Genomic DNA, 18963 nt, shown 5'->3' on the forward strand with positions numbered 1-18963 from the left:
TTTAAAATTTTATTTTTCAGTTACAGTTGACATTCAATATTATTTTATATCAGTTTCAGGTGAACAGCATAGTGGTTTGACAATTATATAATTTACAAAGTGATGCCCCCAATAATTCTATTATGCACCTGTCACCATATACAGTTATCACAATTTTATTTACTATATTCCCTATGCTGCAAAGAAAGAGTGATAAAGCAATTGGGAGACAAAATGTTAATAATTGGGGATCTGGGTGAAGTGTATATGGGAGTTCTTTGTACTATTAAAACTTTTCTGTAAATTTAAAATTACTTCAAAATAAAAAGTAAAAAAGCTAATGCAATTTTAAGAAATAAAATGTGATATGTTCAATACAAAATATTGAACAGTCAACCAACCCACAGAGATCAGCTTATGTATTTTTTAAAACTTATTATGGCAAATTTCACCCTCCAAAATTATTTTGAAGCAAATTCCATATATATATAATTCTATAAATACTTCAGTATAAAATATTTAAAAGTATTTTAAGAGTCCTTTAAAATATATAAATAAGGAATCTAAAAAAATAAACCCAACTATACTTAAATAAAAATAAATTATTCCAATGCTATTTCCATATCTAAAAAAATTAACATATGAATTTATTCCTAAGTGAGGAATACACTGAAAATACTTGCCAAACTAAGCAGTTCAGTAATAGGTGTATTACTTATCCAGTCAGATTCTAAAATAAGTTTTACTGGATGTTTCAAAGGCCATTAGCATATAAATATGTGAAATCTGTGGCATAACAAAAAAGACAGCAATTACTGCTAAATCTACACTTACAGTTTAGATAGAAATAATGACTACAGTAAAAAAAATCTTAATATTTTCTAGTGTCTCAACACATGTTAATATAATATTGTAACCCATGCTCCTAAAACCAAATCTGCTCCATATTTTAAAAAGAACTTGAGTTTGAATGCTGTGCATTTATTTTAAATGAACATCAAAATATCAACTGCCCACTGAATACACATGTGACATTTCTTTTTTCTTTTTAAAGGTTGCCACCAACCCAATATAGAATTCAGTATGTAGGATCCTTTATTTTAAAAATTAAAGGCCCTGCCCTGACCGGTTTGGCTCAGCGGTTAGAGCGTCGGCCTGCGGTCCTGAGAGGCCCGGGTTCGGTTCCCGCTAAGGGCATGTACCTCGGTTGCAGTTTGTCCCTGGCCCTGGTCGGTTGTGCGGGTGGCAGCCACTCGATGTGTTCCTTTCACGTCGATGTTTCTCTCTCTCTCTCTCTGTTCCTCTCTCTCCCTCCCACTCTACCTGAACAAAAGATGGAAAAATGTCCTCCGGTGAGGATAAAAATAAATAAATAAATAAATAAAAATTAAAGGCCTTGAAGACTGTGATTATAGGAAAAAAATTGAGAAAGAGAATTTTTATAGTTTAAAATTCTTCTCTAAGTCTCATGCATCAATTAAATGTAAACAAGAAAACAGTTCTACAAAATAAATGAACAAACAAAATTGAAACAGACTCATAGATACAGAGAATAGACTGATGGCTGCCAGAGGGGGTTTGGGGGACTGGGTGAAAAAGGTGAAGGGATTAAGAAGTACAAATTGGGCCCTGGGCAGGTTTGGCTCAGTGGTTCATGTTGGCCCTCAGACCAAAGAGTTGTGGGTTCGATTTTGGTCAAGTGCATGTACCTTGGTTGTGGATCGGTTCCCGGTTCTAGGTGGGGTTGTGTCGGACGCAACCAATTGATGTGTCTCTCTCACATTGATGTCTGTCTGTCTGTCCCTCCCTCCCTCTCTATCTGAAGGTAAATGAAAAAATATCCTCAGGTGAGGATTAAAATAAAAAGTACAAATTGGTAGTTACATAACAGTCACAGAGATATAAAGTACAGCATAGGGAATATAGTCAATAATATTGTAATAACTATGTATGGTGCCAGATGAATACTGAAAATAGTGGGAGGAACACTTTGGAAAGTATATATATGATTGTGTAGCCACTATATTGCACACCTGCAAAATAATACAAAATAATATTGAATGTAAACTGTAATTGAAAAATTAAAAAAAAAATAGTTCTAATGAAAACAGAAAGAATTCTTAACTAAGAATTCTTACTCTTCTCATGGTCTGAGAGATAGTTTATTTTTATTTATTTTATTTTTTTATCCTCACCTGAGGTCATTTTTCCATTTTTTGTTCAGATAGAGTGGGAGGAAGAGAGACAGCGAGAGAGAGAGCGAGAGAGAGAAACAACGATGTGAAAGGGGACAGACACATCTAGTGGTTGCCACCCGCATGACCCAACCAGGGCCAGGTACAAACTGCAACCAAGGTACGTGCCCTTAACGGGAACCAAACCCGGGTCTCTCTGGACAGCAGGCCGACACTCTAACTGCTGAGCCAAACCAGCCAGGGCAGAGATTTTTTTATTAATCCTCACCCGAGGATATTTTTCCATTTATCTTCAGATAGAGTGGGAGGGAGAGAGAGGGAGAGAAAGAAACATCAAAGTGAGAGGGAAACAGTGACTGGCTGCCTCCCGCACAACCCTGACCAGAGCCAGGACGAACTGCAACCAGGGTACTTGTCCTTGGTTAGAATCGAACCTGTGACTCATTGGTCTGTAGGCTAATGGTCTATTGCTGAGCCAAACTGGCCAGGGCTGGTCTGAGAAATTTTATGAATACCTTTAATCATGCTAATCATTATGGATGGAACACTGAGTATTAATTTCAAAATTACCTTTTATAAAGATTGGCACTAAGGTAGTACTATCAACAGTGAGATAAATTAGATATTTATTTAAAGTCAGATTAGCATTACTTGAGTAAAAAAAAAACCTTAAAATACATAACACAAAATATGTACCCTATTTCTTTTCAATTGCCTAAACTATACCATTAGCCCAAACTGATTCTAAAATTGCTTTAAAAAAAACACTGGAAATATCTATGAAAGACAGACATAAAAATCTAAGTTAGGAGACTAAGCACAAAACATAAAACTTTAGGTTAATTCAATAATAACTCCTATAAGGATCAAATTAACATTGGGATTCAAAACCTTATGAAGGAACAATTATATTTTAGGTTTTTTGTTTGTTTGTTTGTTCAGGTAGAGTGGGAGGGAGAGAGGGGAAGAGAGAGAGAGAGAGAGAGAAACATCGATGTGAAAGGGACACATCGAGTGGCTGCCACCCGCACGACCGACCAGGGCCGGGGACAAACTGCAACCGAGGTACATGCCCTTAGCGGGAACCGAACCCGGGTCTCTCGGGACCACAGGCTGATGCTCTAACCACTGAGCCAAACCGGCCAGGGCTAGTTATTTTTTACTTGACACTAAAATAAGAGTACTTAAAATTACAGCTATATGCTCATTTTGTCTTAAAAGTAGTTTAAGGGGAAAGTGTAAATATTTCTGTAGTGGGGAAACACAACATTGGTCTCATTATTAAACATTCATCCCCACTTAAAAATAAACAACACACATTTGAGCATTGTGAAAGTAACTTAGTTATACTAGGTAAGTGCCTGACCTATAAGGCTTGAAATTATATTTCATTAGCACTTGAAATGTTTTTATAAAACCAGCATGTAAGAATTTGATTCTATGATAATCTATTTATCTCAATCTCAATATTAGTTTGAAGACGTATCCCCCCGCCCCCTTTATGTACAATCAGTCCAATTGCCAACTGAATACAATGCAAATCAATTGGCACATACTTTGGGCTTGCCAAAGTCACAAATGATCAGAAATCTATTGTTTTGCTTCTTAAAAGATTAAGATAACAGCCAAGCCTTTTCTCTCAATAGTTTGCAAACACTGTTCAACAGGTAATTCTTATAGAACCATAGCATTATTACTTACATCGTCACTCTGCTGGGCTTCTTGCATGACAAATTCTCGGACCATGGATGGACTAAACTCTACTAGATAAGAAAATATATCTGTAGCAGCTGATCTGACTTGCAAATCATCCATGCCCTGATAAAAGGAAAATTAGGTTACTTAGAGACTGTTAACAAATGTAATGCTTGTGTTTTCCTTTACCCCAAATCTATGTACACCTCCAACATTTCGGATTTAATTGTACTGGAATCAAAATATGTAACCTCTCTATCCTTTTTTTCCGTTCCTTTTACAAATATTGAAAACTTTTAGGGAGCTCAATGATTAGTTTCTGCCAGTTTTTACCACCACAAAAATAAATACTCTAAGAGTTTAAATATAAGAATCAGCCCTGGCCGGTTTGGCTCAGCGGTTAGAGCGTTGGCTTGCGGTCCGGAGAGACCCAGGTTCGGTTTCCGCTAAGGGCATGTACCTCGGTTGCAGCAGCCATTCTATGTGTTCCTTTCATGTTGATGTTTCTCTCTCTCTCCCTCTCTTCCTCTCTCTCCCTCCCACTCTATCTGTGCAAAAAATGGAAAAAAATGTCCTCGGGTGAGAATAAAAAAAGAATCAGCACAGGATAATAAAACAATGCTTTACAAATGATGTAACAAAATGTGTTTTGTTTGGGGTGGGTGGGGGTGGGGTTCTTGATTTAAATATACGCAAAAATGTGAATGATGTCTCCTAGTTAAGGCTTCAAAACTTCCAGAATCTGTCTTTGGTCCTGGATTTGCCAGTTACTTTACACCTTCTAGTGACTCTCCTAATAGAGAATACTTCTGAAACACTTTGGGTATTTTTACTCTTTTCCACAACTTAGTTTTCTAAGGTAGTAATTCTGAATGCTTTCCCCCTGTCAACACATGAAGAATACATGATTCATAAATTACAAAATCTTTTGGTGATACTGAAAACATTCAGTTCTCAAAGTGTGGTCCAGGGAATTCTGGCAAAGAGTCTAAGACTCTTTTCAGGAAGTGCATGAGATTAAAACTTTTCATAATAATAAATAATACTAAGGCATTAGTGGCATTTTTCACTCTCAGTCTATATCACAAGTATAGTTGTTTTTTTAAAAGGTTACACAACATGTGATATTGCAACAAATTAAATGCAGAAGTTGCTATGAGACTCTAGCTATTTTCTAAGCTCAACTTTAAAGGGATTGGCCAAAAATATGAAACAGTCCCTAGCCAGGTAGTTCAGTTGGGCAGAGCATCATCTGGATATGCCAAGGTTGCGGGTTTGATTCCCGGTCAGGGCACATACTAGAATCAACCAATGAATGCATAAATAAGTGAAAAAATAAAGCAATGTTTTTTTTCTCTCTCTCTAAAATCAATAAATAAATTTATAAAATTTATTTAAAAAATATGAAACAATGCCATTCTTTTCACTAAATTTTTTGTTTTGGAAAAATTACTTTTTTTCATAAAAACTATAGTATTTATGTTAACATGTAATGGGTTATTATTTTTAAATGAATTAATAAGTGCTTTAATGTTTTCTCAGTTTTAGGTTTTCATATAATAAATACCAATGGATAAAACTCATAAACAAAAGTATGAGAACCACTGCCCTAACCCCATATTGCAGCATGAGTCCCTTTGATTCAGTCTGCCCTCACTCTACTCTCTGGCCTAAAAAGAAGACATTTTATTAGTTTCTATGAAGCATACTTAATATTGTTACAGAAGAGAAAGCCTTGTAAAAATATGCGAGATTTCTGTTCACCTGCAGCCTTATTATATGCAAATGATTACATATTAATATCATAAATTTAATAAAAATCTGAAGATTGGAAACAGTCTTGTATAATTCATGATCAAGAGAATCATAAATTATAAAATTTAATATGCATTACTATACTTTCCATCCATAACATAAATCTATTACAAATTAACAATTTCAAAACATGAGGAAAAGCTATATAATTACCATTACAATTTCAAGAGCAGGAAGAATCCCCAACTTTGCCAAAGTTTTGAAAAACGCATCCCTGTTTTGAGGTTGTAATGTCTGAGAAAATGCACAAAATTCCTTGAAGAAATTAACCTGTAACGTTAGAAAGTACAGTGAGACTCTGACACATATAAAAGTAAACTTAAGGCATACTGTAACCTGATCAACAATAGTGTGGAATTTACTCTTCTCAAGGACCTTGACTTTTCAGGGTATTCTGGCTTCTCAAAACTTACATTAAAGAACTATTATCCCTGGCCAGTTTTGCTCAGCGGTTAGAGCGTCGGCCTGCGGTCCAGAGAGACCCGGGGTTCGTTTCCTGCTAAGGGCAAGTACTTCGGTTGCAGTGTGTCCCTGGCCCTGGTTGGTCGTGCGGGTGGCAGCCACTTGATGTGTCCCTTTCACGTCAATGTTTCTCTCTCTCTCTCCCTTCCACTCTTTCTGAACAAAAAATGGAAAAATGTTCTCGGGTGAGGATAAAACAAACAAACAAAAGAACTATTAGAAGCTAGCATCTCATTAAAAGTAAATCTTGCATTGAGCAATTAATTCTCTAAAGGTATTATAGTATACACATTTTATGTGCAGTCTCAGAGGGTATGTATATACTTATATATATTATTCTCTATTTATGATTAAGGTGTAAAAATGCCATGCAAGGCGGATATTTTGAATTAGAGCGCACATTTTCATAGAAACCATGCTATAATAATCAGTGGCTGGGTTTCCAGGGAACCCTCAAAAATATGATTTAGGTTTTAAGAATTGGAAAGGACATTACAGATTCCCTAGTTCAAAGGACTAAGTTCATAAACAGGAAAACTGAGTAGGTATTAATAAATAGCTACACCAAAAGTGACTTGGCTGATTTTAAGTCAGCAATCTTTCATTACTTCTTAAAACCTAAGTATCTGATTATAATGTCTGAAAAATTGACAAACTGCTGGTAAATAGCAATTACTATTCTCTTCCCCCAAGGCATGGTTCATATCTCAAATAGTGATTATAAACACATTCATAAGAAAAAAAATTTCCAAAAAGCAATTATTTATCATTCATTTATTTAAGAAGCATTCATCTTACCACTTGTTTAAAAAGAAAACCATCTCTATGTATCTACAACCAAGAAATGCATGCGTTTGTAGTTTTGTCTCATATCTGATTTTGGGATTTGTAAGGCACACAATTTCCCTTGTGGAGGGAGAAGCCCATATCAAAATATCTTAAGAAATTTCTAAAATATATAAAACAATAAGTTTAAGAAACTTTGAGATTTATTTATAGTATAATTGAAGTACACATCTTTCATCTCATACTCTATCTATTGTCTCTTAAGTTAACAAATTCAATATTAAAAGCCTGTATTCCAAAATAAGTACTCTTTAAGGGTCTGAATTTCAAGAATAAAGAACTTACCAATTCACGCCGTTTATCATCATCTGTAGCCTCATCTGTTAATTGTGCAAAGACTTCAGACAAAAATTTCTCATCTTCCTACATGAGAAAAAAAATGTGAATTTTTTATTAACAGTAATTACTATAAAATGTTAAAAGTGTAAATTATACTCATTTATATGATATTCACAAATTATAATGAAGTCAAGGGTATATTCGTGTTATAATTTTTAAAACCTGACTACACCATTCACTATTAGTTATATACATATATTTATAATTTCATTTACCCAGAAACCTCAACTACAAAGAACTCTTTGGAAAACAAAAATAAATATTCTGGAAGTCACGCATAAACCCATTTACTTTTAACTTAGAGCCTCTTTAGCTCCCTTTCAGGTTCTACTTACTCTTAATTTAAACATAATTCAAACAAGTTTGAAGATCTCATTGTCAGTCCATAGCAAATTAAAAAACTTAAATTTCAAATATAGGTAAAGGAGACTGAATTCTGGCAGCAATAGATAAAAAGCCTTTTAAAACATAGTAACTCATGAAACATAATAATCTAGGGATTTTGGTATAGAGCAGTGACTTTCAACCACTGTCCAGCAAGAATCTGTAAAACATGCAATACCTGATTATTTAGTCAGGGGCACTGACCTCTTTTCAGCTTAGATTGTCAAATTAAAAAATGACAACAGTCGCCCTGGCTGGTTTGGCTCAGCAGTTAAAAGCATCGGCCTGCGGTCCAGAGAGACTGGGTTCGGTTCCCGCTAAGGGCACGTACTTCGGTTGCAGTTTGTCCCCGGCCCTGGTTGGGTCGTGCGGGTGGCAACCACTTGATGTGTCCCTTTCACGTCGATGTTTGTTTCTCTCTCTCTCTCTCTCTCTCTCTCTCCCTCCCACTCTATCTGAACAAAAAATGGAAAAATGTCCTCGAGTGAGGATAAAAAAAAAAAGACAACAGTCAACACAACAATAGCTGTCCAATGTGAACAAATCAAAATTATAGCCCCGCCAGGTGGCTCAGTTTGTTGGAACTTTGTCCCGTGCACCAAAAGGTTGTGGGTTCAATTTCTGGTCATTGCACATACCTAAATTGTGGTTTCAATCTGCAGTCGGGACACATGTGAGAGGCAACCAATCAATGTTTCTCTCTCACACCAATTTCTCTCTCTCTCTCAAAATCAATAAAAATATATCCTTGGGTGAGGATTAAAAAAACAACAGCCAACACAACAATAGCTGTCTGGTGTAAATGAATTGAAATTATACTTTTTTTATTGTCAGATAAGCAAAAATATATTTTTTTGGTGTGCCACAGAACTTTAGTAATTAGTTTATGTGTGCCACGAGATGAAAGAGGTTGAAAAATCTATGGTGTAGTCTTACATGTTCTGTCATCCCCACGGATACCACTAAACAACATAATACTACAATAACTGTTTTTCATATTGATGAGATGGAAAAGGTGGAAAATTGTTGATGTAGAGTCTTACATGTAAGGGTACAACTAAATGACAAAATACTACAATCTGCTTTTCATACTGAACCCATTCACCATTTTTAGAATTAGATCAGGCTTTAAGAGATTACCTAGAGATTGCCTAGTGCAATTTTAAATTTCGTAAGATGGAGTTACAAAGAGTGGACTTACCTGAGGATAGCTAGTGACAGAAACAGACTTAGAATCTAAGTCTCTTGCAATAATGAGGTTAGTGTCACTCTCACCAAATAAAATGAACTACAGGATAGATCCTTAAGCAGTTCAAAGTTACGAAGCAAAGACACACACACACTAGCATGGGACACAACTAAAACAACATTTAATATGTTAAAGCCTATACTTGAAGCCACAAATCTCTAAAACAAAATGAAGAACCATATATTTACTATCAGTTGTTTTTGCAAAGGTGTTGGAAGATTTTACATATTTAACTAGTAAGTGGAATGAAAGGTTAAATATTTCTTTCAGTGCTGAAATCTTGATAAATTTAAAATATGTCAAAAAGAACTAAATTACCGATCTTACTGGATTTGTTTATAGCTCAACTCTTATTTATGGAATAGTGGAATTATATGTAATATGTTAAAATGTCAACATTTGAGCCCAGCCAGCGTGGCTCAGTGGCTGAGTGTCAACCCACTCATTTAAGAAGCTACAGCTATGTATACTAGTTAGCTAGAAGGGTTATCTGGAAATACCTAATTCCTAGCCACAAAATTTTTACATGAAAATCTCAGATTTGGGCCAATGGCCATAAGCTTAATTACTTTCTTCTTACACACTGTTGGAAATAGAATTCTGCATCATGGCAGAATCATGGTTTGAAAGGGCACATGCTCAGGTTCTGGGCCCAATCCCCAGTGAGGGGCATGCAGGAGGAGGCCAACTGATGTTCTCTCTCATTGATGTTTCTATCTCTTCCTCTCTCTCTAAAATCAATAAAGAAAAATGGCTCTGTTATACATTTTTGCAAATCTCTTTAATGTTTGGCTTAACAGAGGAGAGTTAGATTCTCACATCTTCCTCAGCATTCAGCCTGTTGTGGTGTGTTGTTTTGGTTGAAATATAATGAAGGGGATTTCTGGTCAAGATGGCAGCATACATAAATGCGGTACAGTCGTCCCTTGCCACTTCACACTTCAACTTTGGCTGCTTCACTCTATCACGGTTTTTTCAAATATTCATTAAAAAGTTGATCGAGACAGTGAAAATGATACAGCGCGTGCTCGGTTGTCTGAGTTAATTATACACCTCTGTATTACAATTACAATTAAAATTATTGTATGTATGGACTGTAGGCCTATGTATTCAAGCACTCCCCAAAATCCTTCAACACCAGGTGTAACTGTTCAACCACTCCTTGTATGTGGGCAATAACTTTTTTCCAAAAAATCGAGTGTGGCGAAACCAAGACAATAAGAGTGTGCTGTTCACTGATTGGCTATCCTATTCTCTTCCTATCCTGGCCACTGATTGGCTCAGCCTCATGCAAGTTTGTTTCTCTCATATACGCTTCTACATCGCAACACACTGGAAGCATCTTTGCTCTTGTGTTTTCAATTTCTGAGAACTTAATCTAAGCCCTAGGGTGGCTCCTAACATGATGCTGCTTCTAAGTGCTCTGATGATGAAACTAAGCGCCAGAGGAAGATGCTTACCATCTAGGAAGTGAAGCTCTTGGATATGATCAAAGATGGCAAGAAAATTATGCCATTACGACTTGAATGAGTCTACCATTCGCTCCATTCATAAAGATGAAAAGAACATCCAACAGCAGCTACTGTTTCTTTCAACAAGGAAGCAAAGCACATTGTGACAAGTCGTAATAAGTTCATAGTGAAAACGGAGTCTGCCCTAGCCGTTTGGATCAGTGACAGCCACAAGAAAAACATTCTGTTGGATTTGCTGGTCATCCGGGAGAAGGCGAGGCAGCTTTATCATCGCTTTACAATGGACGAACCTCAACCAGGACCCTCTTCTGCAACGTTCATGGATTTCACAGCAAGCAAGGGTTGGTTCGAGAAGTTCCAGAAGAGTTATCATCTGAAGAGTGTCGTTCTCCATGGAGAAGTTGCCTCTGCTAACCAGCCTGCAGCAGAGGACTACATGAACATGTTCCAGATCCTTGAGGAGGGCAAGTATCATCCAGAACAGGAGTCCTTAACTGACAAGGATCCGGTGGAGATGACTAAGTCTGCGAGTGAGGAGAAGGAAGAGCAGCCAGAGGTTCCTGGGGGTCAGGAGGAGGAAGTTGGCCTTACACTTGAGCATCTCTCGCAAGTCACGAGAACTATTAAGGTAGTACAGGACATGACTGGTGAATGGGACCCACAAATGATGCGTGCATTGCGGTTCCAGAATGCACTTAATAGAGGGACAGAACCCTACAAAAGCCTCCTCACGCATATGAAAAGATAGCGCCAGCAACTGCCTATCATGATGTTCTTCAGCCGCGCAGACACCCACTGCTTCCTCTTAGTACTTCTTCAGTGGAAGAAGATAACGAGACACCTGCTGAAGATACTGCACCACCTGAAGACTCTCCTACTGACATTGTGCCTTCAGAGGAGCAGTAACCTTGCTCTTCTTCATCGCTTCATCATTGAATAAGTTGCACTATTTTCATGGGTTAGTGGTTGTGTGTGTGTGTGTAATTAAATGTACAATAATAATATATTTGTAACATCTCATGTCTTATATTTTGTCTAAAATATTGGGTAATACGAGAGTAATGGTGACTAAAGGGTCTAGAGGGCTCTAATAATGTTAAAAAACTTATGTAGAAGGTCATAAACAGGTGTTCTATGCTCTAACTGTGAAAATATTAGATTTATAAATAAAGAATCCTACTTCACGAAAATTCATTTATCGGGGTAGAGTCTGGAACTGATTAACTGCAATAAACGAGGGCCAACTGTACTTGCCTCGCCCCACAACCACATCAAAATTACAACCAAACTACAGAACAACCATCATTCAGAACCACCTGAAATCGAGCTGAATGGAAGTCCTACAACTACGAAATTAAAGAAGCCACATACAGACTGATAGGAGGGGTGGAGGCACAGACAGGCTGGTCCCATACCTACGTGTGACAGATAAAAATCAGGGGGATACCTCAGCTGTGAAGGTCCCCACTGAGTGAGGGGTCCCCATCCCACACCAGGCGCCCCCAGCTCAGGGTTCCAGTGCCAGGAAGAGAAGTCCTCATAACTTCTGGCTGTAAAAACCAGTGGGAACTGAGGCTGAGGGAGGCTGAGGCTGCTGGAGCCCCAGGCAGTTCCTCTTAAAAGAGCTGGTATTCAGACTTGCACCCTCTAGGCTCCAGCATGGGAGAGGCAACTTGAAAGGCACCAGAGACATATGGAGAAGAATTGAGTTGTTTGGCATCAGGGTGAAAGCTGGAGGGGCAGCTTTCTCCTGGACAGATGTACTGGTGGAGGCTATTGTTCCTTTGGTGAGCCCTTCCCCCCTGGGGCAGGGAGACGGCTGCCATATCTGGGACTTGAGCAATCTGGCTCACACTGTTTGCCCCACCTTGGTGATTCCCTGAGGCCCTGCCCCAACCAACTTTTGGGCCCACCCAACCTGTTTCCAGTGGCTTTACCATAGGATTGGTCTGTCTTGGATCCTGCTTCAGATTTTCCTAAAATCTCAAACAAGCAGAATCTGGTCTCAGTGAGCCCCATACCTCTTGTTAAGTGGCCTCAGGCCTGGCACTAGAAGCAGCCAGCCTTGGCTCACAACTTGGCCTTTCCTGGGCACCTCCAAGCCCAGCACAAGAAGCAGCCATTGACAGATCAGTTTGTAGCTTATGCCAGGCCCCGGGTAGAACACAGGCAGTGGTTGACCGTGCGTGCCCCAGAACCAGCATACCCAGTGGACAGCTTCAAACCACATTGAAGCACCACCAAAAAAACACCTCCAAAAATCACACACTCAGTGGGTACCAGAACCCTGCTGAAGTAAGTCTTGCTCTGTGTTGTGGGATCCTACACAGCTGATCCTTCAAGGAAGTCAGAAGCCTTTGGTCAGTGGACAGTCAGTCCTTGCAGTTGATCAGCCTGAGTAAATCCCTCCCAATAACATGCCAACAGCAATCAAGACTCAATTACACCAAAAGGGTGTACAGTCCATACTAGGGGTACACCTCGAGAGCCCAGCTGGGGTGATTAGGGAGGCTGTGCCACTGGATCCTACAGGACACCTATAATAGGCCATCCTACAAAGCCTAGGAGACATTGCAACTCTACCTAATACATAGAAACAATCACAGGGAAGCAGCCAAAATGAGGAGACAAAGAAACATGTCCTAAATGGAAAAAAAAAAAAAAAACTCCAGGAAAAGAACTAAAGAAAATGAAGATAAGCAATCAACCAGATGTAGAGTTCAAAACACTGGTGATAAGGATGCTCAAGGAACTTAGTAAGAACGTCAAGGAACTTAAGGAGAACTCCAAGGAATTTAGTGAGAACAGACCAGTCAGAAATGAAGGATGCACTAACTGAAATAAAGAATAATTTACATGGAAACAATAGTAGAGGAAGAAAAGTCAAGAAGCAAACCATTGATTTAGAATATAAGGAAGCAAAACTACACCCAATCAGAACAGCAAAAAGAAAAAAGAACAACAAAAATGAATGAGGACAGCTTCAAGCGTGCAAACATTTGCATCATGGGGATGCCAGAAGGGAAGCAAGAAATTGAAAACCTATTTTAAAAAATAATAACATAAAACTTCCCTACCTTGGTGAAGGAAACAGACATACAAGTCCAGGAAGCACAGAGAGTCCCAAACAAGAGAAACCCAAGGAGGTCCACACCAAGACACATCATCATCAAAATGCCGAAAGTTAAAGACAAAGAGAGAATCTTAAAAGCAGCAAGAGAAAAGTATTTCGTTACCTACAAAGGAGATCCCATGACACTGTTGGCTGATTTCTCCAAAGAAACTTTGCAGGCCAGAAGGGAGTAGCAAGAAATATTCAAGGTGATGAAAAACAAGGACCTACGACCAAGATTATTCTATCCTGCAAAGCTATCATTTAGACTTGATGGACATATCAAGAGTTTCCCAGATAAGGAAAAGCTAAAGGAGTTTACTACCAAACCAGTATTATATGAAATGTTGAAGGATCTTCTTGAAGAAGAACAAAAATATAAACAATAAAATGGCAATTAATACATATCTATCAACAATCAAATCTACAAACAAAATGAGCAAGCAGAACAGAAACAGACTCATAGATACAGAGAACTTTTTGTTGCTTGCCAGATGGGAGGTAGCTGGGGGAACGGATAAAAAAGAGGAAGGAATTAAGAAGCACAAATTAGCTGTTAGACTGATGAACCTCAAAGGGAAGGGGGGAGGTAGGGTGGGATAGATAAACCAAAGAACTTCTATGCATATATGCATAACCAATGGACACAAACAATAGTGTGGGGAAGGCAGGATGGGGCAGAATTGGAGAGGAGGGGGTAAATGGGAAAAAAAGGGGGGACATCTGTAATGCATTCAACAATAAAGATAAGTTTAAAAAAATAATAAAAAAAAGAAATATAATGAAGAAAATATAGCATTACACTGACATAAAGAGAAAATCTCACAGACCTCTCTAAAAGGGTTCCAGGGACCGCCAGTGGCCCACACACCATCCTTGAGAACCACCACAGTAAGTATACAATAGCTGCTCAATAAACTTAGTGATTTGTATGAAAATAACAGACAGTTATAAAGGAAACTGTGTATATGGTATCCTATCACCACAAGTAAACTCTTCAAAATCATGTTTACTACACTGTTAGGATATAGAAGATCAACACAATAAACATGGTATAAAACTCCTATTTTATAATTCAAGGAAACAACAAAAAAAATCAACCTCATATAGCAAATATTCTGACTAATCATTTTCTGAAAATTAATGAACATTTTTCAATCCTGGCTGCACATTTGAATTATCTGAGCAGCTTTAAGCACTTATATATATCCCAATAATATTAAGTCTCACAAAATGGAATAAAAAGATGATTTAAAAATAGATGCTCCTGGCCCTGGCCGGTTTGCTCAGTGGTTAGAACACTGGCCTGTGGACCAGAGAGGCCTGGGTTGGGTTCCCACTAAGGGCACGTACCTTGGTTGCAGTTTGTCCCTGGCCCTGGTTGTGGTTGTGTGGGTGGCAACCAGTCGATGTGTCTCTCTCACACCAGTGTTTCTCTCTTTCTCTTCCTCCCCCTCTCCCTCCAGCTCTATCTGAAGATAAATGCAAGAATGTCCTCAAGTGAGAATAAAAAAAATATATATAGATAGATAGATAGATAGATAGAGATATATAGATGCTCCTGTTTGGGATGATGAAATAGTTCTGAAAATTGACAGAGGTGAATGTACTTAATGTTACGAATTGTACAATTAATGGTTAAAATGGTGAATTTTATGTCATATATATTTTATAATTTTTAAAAAGAAAAAAAAAGTCAAAACCCAGCTACACCATAGGACACTTAAAAATATAAAAGGTCACATTATGAAATGATTCTCCTTCAGAAAGCCACGAGATAAACAAAAGAAATCTTTCAATAGAAGGAACAAATAGCTGCTTAAACTATTAATGAAACTAAACATCTGAAAACAAAATTGTGAAGAACACCTTAGTTTACTTACCTGCAACATGCTGACTATCTCAACTTTGTTGAAGAAAATAAAAGATGTAAGAGTAGAAAGAAAATTCTCTTCAAAAACGGATGGCGTAGGCAAAATGATGTCCTGAATGTACTGTACCCTGTAAGTCTGATGTATTTTTTGCCTTAGTTCAGAGTCTGTTATTGGTATAACTTCCTTAAACTTTGCAGTTTTGGTCAGGAACTCTCTATGCCTTTTTGGCTGAGCCAAAGCAGGGTCATATTCAAGGCATCCCACGACATCCATGATACACTCATCAGAAAACATTACCTCAAACAGAGTTGCCTTATTTAGGAATAAGATTCCTCTAATAATTTCATACAAATGGTGTAAGCCTTCAGTGTTTTCTAGATTCTCACAAGCTTGGAACAGCTGCAGTAGTTTTTTAATATAGCCTTCATTTTCCAAGGCCAGAGCCAGCTTTTCCCTACGAATAGGTGAGGAGAGAACTGAGGTAACTAAGTCAGCAATCTCTTCAAGTTTATTGAGTTCACATGTGGGCAGGTCAATAAGATGACTGGTTTCAGGCATTTCTTCAAATCGTTCTTCTTCTGATTCATCAATGAGGTCCTGTGTGACTTCCACTGATGGATCCTTACCTTGAACCTGAAAATATCCAAATATATAGCTGGTTACCTTAAAATATAAATGAATTCAAATTTTTGGAAATCAAAATACTGACCACTGAGCTTAAGTAAAAATAACTTGCAAAAAATCAGTAGTAGTAATACTATCACTGTTAATTAACTTTTTTTTCTTTATTGATTTTAGAGAGAGAGGAAGGGAGAGGGAGAGAAGATAGAAACATCGATGAGAGAGAACATCGAATGGCCACCTCCTGCATGCTCCCCACTGGGGATTTGGCCCACAACCTGGGCATGTGCCCTGACTGGGAATCGAACCAGCGACCTCTTGGTGCATGGCTCGATGCTCAACCATAGAGCCACACTGGCCCGGCTGTCACTGTTAATTAAAAGTGAAGTCTAGAAGAGGAAAATACACCCAGTTTAGGGTCAATTATTTGATCTAAATTACTAACTACACATAATTTCACCTCTAAATTACATTTCACCCTTACAGAATACTTTGCAAACATAAAATTCAATCTCAATCCATAGAGAGCACGAGGAGAAAAAGGGTAAAAATTAGGACCTTCTTGCCATCACCACCAAATTTCTAGGTTAAAAGTAGGCAAAACCAAAGGCAAAATAATAAAACTATTTGAATTATAGTCTATGGATATTGTACAAATTAAAGTAAAATCATGTTTACTAGTGTTTTCAACTGTTCATAAACTGGAATTCTTCTATTTAATAATGTATGCTAGCCCTGGCCGGTTTTGCTCAGTGGTTAGAGCGTTGGCCTGCGGTTCCAAGAGACCTGGGTTCGGTTCCCGCTAAGGGCATGTACCTTGGTTCCAGTTTGTCTCCGGCCCTGGTTGGGTTGTGTGGGTGGCAGCCACTCGACGTGTCCCTTTCACATCGATGTTTCTCTCTCTCTCTCTTCCTCTCTTTCCTTCCCACTCTATCTGAACAAAAAAATGGAAAAATGTCCTTGGGTGAGGATAAAAAAAAATGTATGCTAACAATGTTCCAGCAATACATAATGCATATAAGCTATAAGGTAAGAGAGAAAGAAACCATCTACTCCCAGTAAGGAAAATTTTAGTGATTTAGAACCATATGTCAAAGAAGCGTTATATGGAATCAGATGATTCACACTATACTTCCTTGGGTCATTTTATTACACTGTATGGCACTATTACTGGGAAGACCTAGGGGAAAAAATGACCACAGTCAGATGCCTAAAACTACTCAAGAATCACTACAGGGAAAAGCTAATGTAAGTGAAAATGGCAATAATAAAAAAGACACTATAATAAAATATCACAGTAGACAACCAATGAAACAGTGATCTCCATTACAGAAAATGGTAGTTAAAATGATGTTTTAATTAAGTTAAAATTCCAGTTACTGTCACAGCAAAGATTTACCTAAGGTTATTAACTATTAAATGTAATGTGGGTGTAGCCACTGTGGAAAGCAGTATGGAGTTACCTTAAAATATTAAAAATAGAACTGCTTTATGACCCAGTGATTCTACTTCTGGGAATATATCCAAAGAAACCTGAAACACTAATTCAAAAGAATAAATGCATCCCTATGTTTACTGCAGCATTATTTACTATAGTCAAGATTTGGAAGCAACCCAAGTGTCCATCAGTGAATGAGTAGATAAAAAAATTGTGGTACAGTCTGGCCAGTGTGGCTCAATGGATTGAATGTTGTCCCATGGACTGAGAGGTCCCAGTTCGATTCCCAGTGAGGAGCATTCAGGAGGTAACTGATTGATATTTCTCTCTCTCCCTAAAAAAAAAAAAAAAAAAAAAAAAAGAAGAAAGAAAAAGAAAAAAAAAATCAATAAATATATACAGGAAAAAAAAGAAATGCCCAAATCTATAGAGAATGAAAAAAAATGTTGTGGTACATTTACACAAGGAATACTACTCAGCTGTAAAAAAAGGAAATCTTACCCTTTGTGACAGCATGGATGGACCTGGAGAACATTATGCAAGTGAAATAAGCCAGTCAGTGAAGACAAGTATCATATGATTTTACTCATGTGTGGAATTTAATGAACAAAATAAGTTAACAAACAAAACAGAAATAGACTGATAGAGAACAGACTGACAGCTGTCAGAAGGGTTGGGGGCTAGGTGAAAAGGTGAAGGAATCAAGCAAAATCCAAAAACAACAACAAAAAACGCATAAGACACAGACAATAGTTTGGTGATTACTGGAGGGAAAGGGTAGTGGGGGGAGATAGAAGAGGGTACGGGGGCTTAACTGGTGATGAAAGAGACTTGACGTGGGGTGGTAAATACACAATACAACATACAGATGATATATTATAGAATTGTACACCTGAAACCTATATATTTTTATTATTTTTTTTGTTAATCTTCACCTGAGGATATATTTTCCATTGAGTTTTAGAGAGAGTAAAAGGGAAAAAGGGAGGGGGTGGGGGAAGGAGGGAGAGAGAGAGGGAGACAGGGGTAGAGAGAAAAACATCGATGTGAGAGAAACACATTGATTGGTTGACCATCCCCTACATGCCCCGACTAGGGCTAGGGATCGAACCTGCAACCCAGGTATGTGCCCTTGACTGGATATCAAAACCATGACCCTTCAGTACAAGGGCCTATGCTCTAACTACTGAGCAACACTGGCCAGGGCAAACCTAAATAATTTTAGTAACCAATGTCACCCCAATAAATTCAATAAAAAGGAAAAATAAATACATAAATGTAATTTGGAATCCTGAATGGTATCCTGAAATAGAAAAAGGACACTCACTGGGTTTTAAGCTGAGGATATCTGAATAAAAAGGGCTTTAAGTAATAATAGTGCATAGGTAATAATAATGAATAATAAATGTTTGGTCCATTAATTAAGACAAGTGTATTGTACTACTGTAAGATGCTAATAATAGATCCAGGGATCAGGGAGAG

General features: G+C 37.8%; 1 protein-coding gene across 3 annotated transcripts in view; it reads right to left on the reverse strand.

Annotated features, from left to right (window-relative positions):
- The window catches only part of PPP4R3B (protein phosphatase 4 regulatory subunit 3B), a 61729-nt gene that overhangs the window by 27752 nt on the left and 15014 nt on the right, over positions 1-18963 (reverse strand). For all 3 annotated transcript variants that reach the window (XM_036263478.1, XM_036263480.1, XM_036263479.1), the window contains exons 4-7: positions 15432-16055; positions 7278-7355; positions 5838-5954; positions 3876-3992 (exon numbers count right to left, since the gene is read on the reverse strand). In XM_036263478.1, the coding sequence (XP_036119371.1) occupies positions 3876-3992; positions 5838-5954; positions 7278-7355; positions 15432-16055 (936 nt within the window). The remainder of the gene's footprint in view (positions 1-3875; positions 3993-5837; positions 5955-7277; positions 7356-15431; positions 16056-18963) is intronic.

Source organism: Molossus molossus, unplaced genomic scaffold, assembly GCF_014108415.1.
Source record: "Molossus molossus isolate mMolMol1 unplaced genomic scaffold, mMolMol1.p scaffold_m16_p_15, whole genome shotgun sequence".
Classification (NCBI taxonomy): Eukaryota; Metazoa; Chordata; class Mammalia; order Chiroptera; family Molossidae; genus Molossus; species Molossus molossus.